The sequence below is a fragment of the Pelodiscus sinensis genome, chromosome 3, assembly GCF_049634645.1.
Source record: "Pelodiscus sinensis isolate JC-2024 chromosome 3, ASM4963464v1, whole genome shotgun sequence".
Taxonomy (NCBI): domain Eukaryota; kingdom Metazoa; phylum Chordata; order Testudines; family Trionychidae; genus Pelodiscus; species Pelodiscus sinensis.
The window spans coordinates 60,306,078-60,318,814 of NC_134713.1; the positions used below are offsets into that span (position 1 = coordinate 60,306,078).

A 12,737-nucleotide genomic window follows, 5' to 3' on the forward strand; every position below is an offset into this window, starting at 1 on the left:
TAAGAAACCATTAATTAATGCCATCATAATGATTTAATTTGAATTAAAAGTGGTAGCTAGTCAAAACATTTTAGTCAGAGTTGCACAGATACGACCAAAACCAACTTTGCCATGCAAATAAAGTTTTGGGACTGGCTCTGTTCAATATCTTCATCAACGATTTAGATATTGGCATAGAAAGTATGCTTATTAAGTTTGCAGATGATACCAAGCTGGGAGGGGTTGCGATTGCTCTGGAGGATAGGGTCATAATTCAAAATGATCTGGACAAATTGGAGAAATGGTCTGAGGTAAACAGGATGAAGTTTAATAAGGACAAATGCTCCACTTACGAAGGAACAATCAGTTTCACACATACAGAATAGGAAGCGACTGTCTAGGAAGGAGTATGGCAGAAAAGGATCTAGATGTTATAGTGGACCACAAGCTGAATATGAATCAGCAGTGTAACGCTGTTGCAAAAAAAAAAAAAAAAAAAGCAAACATGATTCTGGGATGCATTAACAGGTGTGTTGTGAGCAAGACATGAGAAGTCATTCTTCCACTCTACTCTGCGCTGGTTAGGCCTCAGTTGGAGTACTGTCCAATTCTGGGCACCACATTTCAAGAAGGATGTGGAGAAATTGGAGAGGGTCCAGAGAAGAGCAACGAGAATGATTAAAGGTCTAGAGAACATGACCTATGAAGGAAGGCTAAAAGAATTGGGTTTGTTTAGTTTAGAAAAGAGAAGATTGAGGGGGGACATGATAGCAGTTTTCAGATATCGAAAAGGGTGTCATAAGGAGGAGGGAGAAAACTTGTTCATCTTGGCCTTTGAGGATAGGACAAGAAGCCATGGGCTTAAACTGCAGCAAGGGAGGTTTAGGTTGAACATTAGGAAAAAGTTCCTAACTGTCAGGGTAGTCAAACACTGGAATAAATTGCCCAGGGAGGTTGTGGAATCTCCATCTCTGGAGATATTTAAGAGTAGGTTAGATAAATGTCTATCAGAGATGGTCTAGACTGTATTTGGTCCTGCCATGAGGTCCCTTCCGGTCCTAGTATTGTATGATTCTATGAAATGGAACTTACTCTGATGACATCTTCAGGCCACGATTTAAGCATTGTAGCAATGTGCCCCCGGTCATGGATGGTGATAAAAAGACCTCTGCAAGTAAATGTATAAAGGTATTTTATATTTCTACATTATATGAACATTAATTTAAACATTTTATTATTTATTTAAAGGTCTATTTAATTTACTCTGAATCATGCAGATATATTTTTAAAATACCTGTATATCATAAAAACAATCACAGGAGAAAATTTAACTTTCAATAACAAGCTGTTCAGAGATGAAAGCCTGTGACAAACATTTCTATGAGGTAAATAAAAAAAGTGTAATTTATTATGAAATGGTTTTATTCTTAAAACTGACCCAGCACTTGTTAAGGAAAAGGACTGCAGATTTACCCACTCAAATGTAATCTCTCATTTGTTTTACTTAAAAATACAGGATTTGATACCATGGCTAAAACAGATAAAGCCATTATTAATAAGAAGACTGAATTGAAAACACAGTTAAAATTATGCATGCTATAGGATATTTGTCTCAAACGACAAAATAAAATTAATATGTAGTATATGCTACAAGAACTTTTCATGTATATCTACAATATATATTTGGTAGACTGAAAAATAATTGGCCAATTCTTATGAACTAAAGTATAAGTATCCATGAAATGCTGTAGATTAAACAAAAATTATAAGAATGCAGGAGCATTTGCCTACATTATTATTATTATTTTAATCCACCAACCTGTAGGGTTAGATTGGGTCTGATACTAGAAGGAGTAAATATCCTGTAGTTTAATTTTAATTTAGCAGAATGCTTGAAAATTGTTATGTAGCACAGCTAATATAATGAAATATATGCTAATGAGCTACAAGTATTATTTAATTCTCTAATACATTGGGGTTTTTTTAAACCATCCTATAGTCCTTTTGCATGCAAAATTACCTCAGCTCCAATTCTTCAGGGGTAGCCGAGTTAGTCTGTACAGGATAAACTTAAAAAAACAAGTGATCTGGTAGCACTTAATAGGCTAACGAAACATGTAGATGATATCGTCTGAAGAAGTGGGCTGTGCCCACGAAAGCTCATGATACCATGTACATGTTTTGTTAGTCCATAAAGTGCTACCAGACCATTTGTTGTTTAAGTTTACTCAGCTCCAATGGCAGTTATATGCATATAAGAAATACAATATTGTCTCATGTCTCATGTGAGATGATGGCTGATGCCCTAGCTTTAAACCAAGACAACAGTAGAAGACTCATTGACTTCTCAGTTAAAAACCACAGAGACAATGACAAAAATGAAGACTACAAGTTACAGAGGACTGACTATGTGTCCCTACGTATTTTCTTTTAAATCAGTGTTGAATGGTAAAGAGATATAAAGTCATATCTTTTAAACTATTCTGATCTTTTTAATACACTTGTTTATAAATAAGATAGTTCATCAATATAAGGTTCATAACATTATATGAACCTTCCATCCCCTGCCTTTGCTGCTCAGAATTCTTCCTAGATGACTGTCTAGCTTAGACTCTGAGGAAGTGGGTCTGGCCCACGAAAGCTCATCATCTAATAAACCATCTTGTTAGTCTTTAAAGTGCTACATTGTCCTGCATTTTGCTTCAACTACCCCAGACTAACACGGCTACATTTCTATCACTGCTCAAAGAGAGACTCCCTTATCCAGAGTCAAATTAACAAGCCTCATTGCCTCAGTATATCTAAAATGGTTCCATGCAAGTTAATTCATGGAACCACTATTAAATATTGCTAACATAGGATCAACAGAAAAATCCTGCCGTCCCAGTAAAAATACAAAATATAGGTGCATATATTCCTGCTTTATTCTATTAAAGAGTTTTGGAAGATCTATCAATATACAATATAGGACATGCTATTCTAGTTTGAAAATTAATTTATATTTTTCTTCAGTATTCTTGTAGACTGTACTTCCACCACAGGTCTCCACTGTTAGCTAAATGCATCTTTCTATTAACAAAAGTTTACATATGCACCTATTCCACACCTTTGTGGTACTTTGAACATACTGTATATATATCCAATTGACATGACAAAATTGCTTAAGTCCAAAAACTCCTATCCAAAGGAAAAGTACAGCACATTCTGTTTTCTTATTCTAGAAAGAGGAAAAGCAAGCAAAACTGGGTGCATTTCTAAATAAATACAAAAATCAACCAAGGACACACAATGTAAGACATCACAATAAAAAAATGGGACAGAGAAGAAATCTACAGCTTGTAAGTTAGCATTGCAGTGTGTTAACTCATAAGGTTTTGTTTGTTTGATGATGCTCAGCATATTCTTTAAAAAGTTGTAAATAACTGTGTCCATTCTATAAATCACCTAAAGCGTAGTATTGCTTGGTATAGCATCCTGGAGTTTAAAATTACTCTTGATTATAAGCACACCAAAGAAAACAATTAAAAGTGTAACAAAAGAGCTATACAGCCATCCTTCTTTTAGGCTTAAACTGACCTAACATGTTTGCGTTAAATGAAGCAAAAAGCGGTTTAGATTTTCTAAAGAGCTTGATTCCAGTCCAGAGTGGTAATGTGACCTTTCTAAATCCGTGGAGCAAGGTCTCACTGGAATGGATTTCTTGACAGTGGGAAATAAAAGCAGTATAGCTGTATAAGAGATGACTTTGTTAAAACATTTGTAAGGAACTTTGCAGAAGTATGGCATGTTCATTTTAGATAACTGTCCAAGTGGGACAGCATCCAAACAACAATGAAAAATAGGGACCAAAATGTAAATATAGGAGTCATGCCCCCACATTTTTTTCTCTCTCTATTTTCTTGCTGCTTCTTTCTACTTGTTTCTGAAGGCGGCATTTCTCTGATTGCCAAGATACCCATGGTATTAGAGAGACAATTTTCTTTGGTCTTTTTTATTTCTTGTCTCTATAGCTTTATATTCAGTCTTCCCTCTCCTTTTCTTCCTCTCGTATTTTCTTGTCTCCTCCTTTTCTAGGACTTTCCAGAATCCTCTTCCCCTAATCACACTTCTCTAACACTGTCTTACACAAACAGCTAATTTTAAGGCCTAATTCTGATGTCAAATCAGTGTTACATTAATGTAATTATAACACTATATAACCTATAAGGAATATCCAGAGCATACTACTAGAGTTGAAAGCATTTTGACAAGTCCTTTTGTGTCTTAAGAGGTGCTCTGGTCTCTTAACTATTCAGTCCAGCAGAGACTTCACCAACCTGAAAAACACACATACTGTAACCGTGCTTGAAATGTTGGCTAGTTTGACAAAAAGTGAGATTTTTCATCCGGCATCCAGTTATCCTCATACTCCCATCTGAGAAAGGAATATTAGAATTTTTTCCCCTATGTAACTGTAATACCAGATAAATAGTACCAAGCAACAGTGAAGTCTGAGAGTTTGCTTCGTAAGATACCAGCACAAAACGCTTCAGCACACTGTATAAGGTACCTTTTTGGACAGAGCCCAGTGTCTCAGAAAATGCTATTTAAAAACAAACAAAAGGCCATGGACACTTTTTGGCTATTTAACCATTTTTTCATACTTTTAATGTAGAAGTTGATGCATCAGGCAGTTGTTTGGTCAGCACTGCATCCCCACATTAACAACCAATACCAAAATATAGTTATGTTGTAAACAAAATACCATGGCAAGATCCTGGGCCTCATTAGGGCTGCTTTGATCACTTCAGGTACTTCCGAAAGACACAGAGTTGGTCCTTGGGCAGCTCCATATGTGCTTTGCTCCCATTGAGATTTGTATCAACCCATTCACAACTGCATAACCTGCCTGTGACTACTCCAGCATTTGTTTAAATGAAAAAATTGTATTAGGAAAGGATATATTTCAGCCTTCTTAATTAAATGTAGCAGGTAGAAACAAAGAGGAAAGCCAGCATCATCTGATTAGCCAGTTATTTGGTGACCTTTACTGCCCTGTGGACCAATAGTGCACATATCCCCATTCCACTTTCTCCTTCCCCACAAGAGCTCAATGAGCCCCATAAAGTGGGGTCAGAATCAATGGAGCACTGAGTGGGGGTTGGAGGCTCATTTGTACAATAAGATCTTCTCCCTGATTAGTTCTGCATTACTCACCTGTGAAGCAAATACAAATTTCCATAACAATTATTTGCTCACTGGGTAGGATTTTTGTTGAGAATGTACATTTTATTTGGTGGCCCAGAAAGCTATCAGTTTGCGTTTATGTGGCTCTCAGCAGGCTTCAAGTTTGACATGCCTGTTCTAGAAGGAATGATGTAAGTATATGGTATGGAAATATGGATGTACATTCCCTATCTTATGAAACTGGGGTGTTCGTGACTGTGCTAGCTGTATTAATAAACTATATTTGTAAATATACAAGAGTTCCTATAGTGTTGCAACTATGCACATCAGGGTTCCCAACCATAGAATAGGCCTGATCCTGGGACAAAGAACTTGTCAACCCTAAAGATGGCAATTAGAAATTAAAATGTAATCTTAGATCAGGCAACGTGAGTATGTGTGCAAACTGTGATTTTTGAAAGATTTATAAGTTGACTAAATTTGAGCAGATTTTCAAAGCACAATCTCTGACACCCTGCCAAATTTCAACTCCCACCTCCAGTCCATGAGAGAGCCAGAACTTTCCAAAGAAAAGGTCCCCAGAATGTTTTAAAATTTGAAAATATTTCCCGCCAGCTTAGTTCTCAGACATAGATGAATTATTTTGGCTGGAAACTTTCTGGGTGAGATAGACACCCAGCCAGAACAGTCAAAGTTTGGCAGAGTTATAAGCAACTGTGTCTTACAATGGGATGTGGCAGACAACCTGAAGAACCGCGGTACTATCAATGCAGCCTTCAGCAACAAATGGAAATTACTTGTATGAGAGTGTGAAATTTGTCAGCAGCTTTTTATGCTTCGTACTATGCCTCATCAGTGAAACACAGGGTCATCAGTGAAACACAGTTTTTACTTTTGGCTCTTGAATGTCTGCTCAGCTGTAAAGTGACAGGAGAAAGAGCAATAATATAGCATACCTTCCACTTCCATAAAAAATATGCCACAAAGTGCTGCAAGTGCAAGTACAACAATGCAATACCTACTGGCTATCATTTTGACAGATTAGTCCTATATCTTCCTTTTAACCGATAGATATGAGATAAAAGCAACCAACAAGCAAATGTTTCGTATTCCAGTAGCATGAAGGGCTACCAACCAAGATTGGGGTTCCACTGCTAGACACTGTACAAACACAGAACACAAAGCAGTCCCTGCCCTGAAAAGCATGCACTGTAGACAAGACAAAACATCAAGAGGGAAGGCTAGGCTGTAACATAAAAATCAAACTACTACTTTTGATGTCTTAATTTAGAGTTTTGATTTGTTTTATTAATTTCTCAGGTGGGGTTCTGTGGGAAAGGCTTAACTAAGTTGAAAGTCAAAGGAAGGGGGAGAAAACACTGAAACGAGGGCAATAAAGAACGGGAAGAAAGTGGAACATGAAGGGCAGGTGAAATGAAGCTGAAGTGAACAAGGAACATTTGTACCCGTCTTATCACCTTGGTAAGTGAACATGTGATAAAGTTATGGCAGAATTCTTATACAGAGCCATATATTCTGCTGTGCCCAATAATTATTGGTTACAGCTGAAGGAGGCAAAACCAAACAGGGTATATAGATCTGTGATCCTAAAACCAATTTGTGCTGGTTGAGTCCCAGAATATTTTTAATCAGTCTGGGGGCTGCAATTACAGGCAGTCCCCGAGTTACGCGGATCCGACTTACGTCGGATCCGCAGTTACGAACGGGGATTTTCTCGCCCCGGAGGACTGGAGCGGTGGGACGCCTGGTCCCGCCGTCCGCCTCCTCCGGGGCGAGAAAAGCTGTTCCCCGTCTCCCTGGTCTGCTGGGGGAGCCATCAGACCAGGGAGATGGGGAGCAAAGCAGCGGAGGACCCGGGGCCAGACCTGCGGCGCTTCCAGATCAGCTGGAGGCGCCGCGGGTCCGGCCCCGGGTCCTCCGCCGCTTTGTTCAGCGTCTCCCTGGTCTGCAGACCAGGGAGACGCTGAGCAAAGCGGCGGAGGACCCGGGGCCGGACCCATGGCGCTGATCTGGAAGCGCCGCGGTCCATCCCGGGTCCTCCGCCGCTTTGCTCCGCGTCTCCCTGGTCTGCTGGGGGAGGACGCAGCTAGTGCCCCCCCCAGCAGACCAGGGAGACGTGGAGCAAAGCCCGGGGCCTGTGGTAGAGCAGGTGGGGCGCTGCCGGTTGGTCCCGCAGCATCGCTCCTTGGCGCTACTGGACCAACCTGACAGCACCCCAGCTGCTCTGCCCCAGGAGTCCTGATTCAGCTGCTGCTGATCAGTTTCAGCAGCGGCTGAATCAGGACACCTGGGGCAGAGCAGCTGGGGTGCTGCTGGGTTGGTCCAGTAGCGCCGAGGAGCGGCTGCGCTACTGGACCAACCCAGCAGCACCCGAGCTGCTCTGCCCCAGGTGTCCCCAAGTCAGCCGCTGCTGAAACTGACCAGCGGCTGACTACAGGAAGCCCGAGGCAGAGTTGTTCTGCCCTGGGCTTCCTGGAATCAGCTGCTGATCAGTTTCAGCAGCAGCTGACTTGGGGACGCCTGGGGTTCTTAAGTTGAATCTGCATGTAAGTCAGAACTGGTGTCCAGATTCAGCCGCTGTTGAAACTGATCAGTTTCAGCAGTGGCTGAATCTGGATGCCAGTTCCAACTTACATGCAGATTCAACTTAATAACAAACCTACAGTCCCTATCTTGTACGTAACCCGGGGACTGCCTGTAATTACATCCACTGCCTATGGCTCCCAAGAAGAATTGACCAAAATTTAGGCTCTGGGGTTCATGAAAATCTTCAAGACTACAAAATTTAATTTCATCCCAAGTCTGTCCAAAACCATTTTTTTTTCATTATTATGAACTTGAAATCCTCTGACACATGGTGTGTTTGATATAAAATATACTTTCTGGAATTGACAGCTACAGACTCAAACTAACAAACTTATAGCTGGAAGCGCTGAGGTCTCCAGAAGTTAAGAGGTAACCTAGCAGGGAATCAGGTACAGAATCCTGCCTGCGATTTAACAAAAGATTGAAGAATTCCAACTTGTGTTTTGGGACATTTCAGGTTTAACAAACTGTCACTTTTTCACAAAACATCTGTCAGAAAATTTCCATTGAGCTCCATTCTTAAAGGATCATCCATCAGTATCAGGAATTGCCTCAGAGCAGTAGTTCTCTTGCAGTGACCCTTCCTATGACGTCTCTACCACGACCGCGGACACCCTACAATGCAGGATAGGAAATGGCTTTGTTTTCTTGGCCCTTTGAGCTGCCACAAAAGGGCTGGGGGGGAAATCTGGTTTACATGTTTTCTTAATCATGTCAGCATATTTACTGGCTAATTTGGAATGTCAGATTAAGATTTTGCATGAAACTGATAAGCAGCATAATACATTTTTTATATTGATCTATAGCGTGTCAACTCTGGCAGAAAAGTGATTAGGAACAAGACTTGGGAAAGAAAAGGGCATAAAAATGGTGCATGGAGGACATTCAAATTAAGAAGTACTAAATGAGTGGTAGAAGTAATTGTTAATAATGACCATATCTTGCCAGGATATGAAAGGAAAAATCCAATCATGGACACATGTGCTTTTAATAAAGAGTGGATGAAAATACACAATATAAATTCTGCTAGCCTTTTAGCATGCATATATAAGCTGTTTTCTAATTAGAAGCTTACAAATAGCAGTAGCAGCAACTACAACAACAAAGAAAGGGCAGAACCAAGCTCCTAGAATTGTTCTGTATATAAATTGAGCCCAGCTTAGTTTGGAAGCCTTCATTGTAAACACATATTCTGAAATTTAGAATTTAATGCACTGTACAAACTGAACTCAGACTCCCACAAAATTGGACAGACTCAAAGGGAGTTATGTGTATTTTTATATTTCCCTGAGGGACAATATAGACTGGGATTACTAGTGCTTCAAAGTTGACTCATCTTGCCTGTGACTAATAACTTATGATAATGGGAGGTACTCACTATGACGTCTTTAAAAATGTTAAACATTTTCCAATGTAACAAAGTTCAAACTTTTCTCATAACCCTAAATATTTTCACTCATAAGTTGAATATAGAGTAACAGAGGTAACTTTATTAATTTCTCCATGCTGCCTGCAATAACAACCTTAAAAACCCCAGTTGAGAGAACTTCAGTTCAATTTAGCAGTGTCTCCCAGTCACCACTTGGGGTACATCTAGACTACATGCCTCTGTCGCCAGAGGCATGTAGATTAGGCTACCCGACACAGTAAAATGAAGCGGCAATTTAAATAATCGCCGCTTCATTTAAATTTACATGGCTGCCACACTGAGCCGACAAACAGCTGATCAGCTGTTTGTCGGCTCAGTGCGATAGTCTTGAGGCTCCCCTGCCGACATCAAAGGTATTTGTCGACCACCCAGGTAAACCTCATCCCAGGAACCTGCAAAAAATCCCATTGCCTATTCTGTCAACACATCTAAATAAGCAACACCGTCACAGAACCTAACCACATATGCCAAAACATGACAGGCTCATTCAACTGCACATCCTCTAATGTGATATATGCCATCAAGCGCCAGCAATGCCCCTCTGCCATGTACATTGGCCAAACTGGACAGTTTCTATGACAAAGGATTAATTAACACAAATCAGGTATTAGAAATGGTAAAACACAGAAACCTATAGGGGAACATTTTAAGCTACCTGGCACTCATTAATGCAGGGGCAGGCAATAATTTTTGGCCAGGGGCCACTTCAAAGTGTCACGCACTCCTCGCAGGGTAGGAGGCGGCTTCACGTGCCCCCCCTGCCTCAGGTCAATCAGAACCTGGGGACAGGGGAGCTGGATGAAACGTCCTTCGCCCCGCCCCTGTCCCTGCCCTGTGCAAGCGTACGGCACTTGGAAGTGCTATGCACTTCTCGCAGAGCAGGGGGAAGGGCGGAGGAAACTTCACATGCTCTTCCCACCCACAGGCCAATCAAGGCTTGGGGGCAGGGAAGGGCGTGACATCCCCTCCCGCCCTGCGAGGAACACGTGGTGCTTCAAAGCGCTGCATGCTCCTGGCAGGGCAGGAGGAAGCTTCGTGCACTCACCCACCCCCAGGGCCTATTGGCCTGGGGGCAGGGGAGAAGCAGGGCCTCCGCAGGCCAGATCAACCTGCTTGGTGGGTGGGATCCTGCCTGCCGAAGCCTTTTTACCCACCCCTGCATTAATGATTTAAAAGTAGCTGTTCTTCGATATAGGAATTTCACAAGCCAGCTACAGAAAGTGTGCCGAATTGACCTTCATATGCAAATTTGATATTATTTCCCTTGGCCTGAACAAAGACTTGAACTGGATGACCTATTATAAAACCATCTTTCCTTACATTCAACACTCCATTGATATAAAAAGTTAAGTATGAGACACTATCAGCCCACTCAATTAGCCTCATTAGCACTGGCACTACAATTGACAGGTACTGGTTGGATAGACCTCCCTCATCCAGCACCCTCAGGAACTGACTGGTCCCATATGAGGGATTCTTCCAGACCAGGGGAGGTCATTTCAGGCCCCCTGCTGCCGGTCCCTCCCTACCTCTCCCCCACCACCCAGCTGATTAATAAGACTGGTCATATCAAACCACAGATGTTGCTGGACCAGAGAATCCCAGATTTTAGAGGTGCAGCCTGTGCTGTTTTTTCCTTCTCCCTCTTCCTTCTTACTCTGAGGGTCCCCCTTTTTTTCCTCCTCTCATCTAAAGAAGTGTGTTTTGCCCACAAAAACTCATGATACTATATATTTTTGTTAGTCTCTAAGGTGCACAGAATTACTCATTTTTCAAGTTACAGAATTAACTCAGCTACACCTCTGAGTTTCCTATCCATTGCACCTATAAGGAAGAGACAAGCTAATTCTTTAGGTTCCTGTAGTGCAATCTATTCTATATTAGTGTTTAAAAGTATACCAAGGAAGTGGACCAAACCTTTGTAAGTGTAAATACTTTATTAAAATGGTTATGAATGCCATGACCGTTAAATGAAAAGCATGTTTTGCGATAGAGCACACCAAAATACATAATATTCCTATTTTCTTCAGTTCAGCATTATTTTCTGTTCTTCATAACAAACCCAAATGTTGTGTGTGTATCACTTTTTTCAATCCTTTCTGCTGAAGTTTGTCTCCATCCAGAAAATTGGGAAGAAAGGTTTCCTTTTGTTTGTTTTTTTAACCTGCTACTTATTAATTTCATTTGATGACCCCTAGTTCTTGTGTTATGGGAACAAGTAAATAACTGTTCCTTATTTACTTTTTTCCTCACCCGTCATGATTTTATAGACCTCTATCATATCCCCTCTTAGTCAACAGAGAAAAACTGGAACAAAAGTATTTTGGTGGATACAAAGATGGCACTGAAGGTCAAGACAGAGAGAAAGACAGAGACTGTTGAGGAGCAGACTGAAGCCCCAGTCCCCAAAGAGCTCTGGAATAAACTTGGCCTAATGAAGCCTATAGGTAAGACAAATATATATGTAGATTTTTCAGTGTGCTTTAAATCCTTTCGCCTTGTTACGCTGTGTTTGTAGAGTTGAGATTAAACAATAGTTTGTTTTGAAAAGGCTGTTTTGGGCCACTTTGCCTACACAGAATTTTGGCCACAATGCCTACACAGAATTTTTGCAAATAGAGAAACCTAGTCAAACCTGTTGAGCAATCATGGCTGGCATAAAAGCCTGGAGATGTCATCTAAGTGGGAGCATTAGGAGACACCGGATTCCACAATATACTGGAGTCTTCCTCGAGATTTGTTCAGACAGATCTCAACTGGCACCAATGGCCTCAGTAGATTTTACCTCAAGATGAATATGAAGGCCCCTCTACATTCTCAGGCTTGAAAACAAAATCCTAATTCATTGCCCTCCTACAATAGGAAGTAAAAGAGATAAGATGAGGGGAGCCAAAGATGGGCAAGACAGGAGACATACCTTCTTATCAGGTATTGCTGTGCCCTGGACCAATGCCTAGACAGTCTCTTAGGTTACAGGATAAACACCTACTTGCCCACAAACTGCACCAGGACATGTCAAAGTTACAAGTGCAATAAATGTCATTTAAACCTTCAAAACTAGCAGTTTACCAGTTTTGCCATATGATAACAATCCTTTCCAGACCCCAAAATTGGTGATCAGCTGATTCCCCCAAGTATTAGAGAACTTCACACACAATAGTTTAAGGGTGTGATGAAATAGGCCTGTATGCAGTAAGCTATAGCAACCTCCCTCCCCTTCAGGCAGCAGCCAATCATCCAGCTCTATTACCACCTTCAGCAGAAGCAGCAGTGGGCAGAATAGGCTCTAGTGCCCAGATGCAGCATATAATTCCACTCCCTCCCTTTTCCTTGTCCTGCAGGGAAGAGAAGGCAGAAAAAAAGATAGAAGCAGCTACCTCTCTCACAATGAGGGAGCGAGGGGGAGACAGAAAGAGAGTAGTACCCTAGCTGCTCCTTCCTAGTTGAGATCTCTTCTCCCCTCTGAATCCCAACCTCTATTGCTCTCAGCTCCCATAAAAGCATGCAGCTTGGCTAGAGGCACCCAAAAATCTGGGGTACAAGTGGGACTTAGCGT

At 41.3% G+C, this 12,737-nt stretch overlaps 1 protein-coding gene across 1 annotated transcript in view; it reads right to left on the minus strand.

The window, feature by feature from the left end:
* Positions 1–12,737, minus strand: part of ME1 (malic enzyme 1) — a 226,482-nt gene that overhangs the window by 125,379 nt on the left and 88,366 nt on the right. The window contains exon 4 of the mRNA XM_075923820.1: positions 1,072–1,147. Coding sequence (XP_075779935.1) covers positions 1,072–1,147 — 76 coding nt within the window. The remainder of the gene's footprint in view (positions 1–1,071; positions 1,148–12,737) is intronic.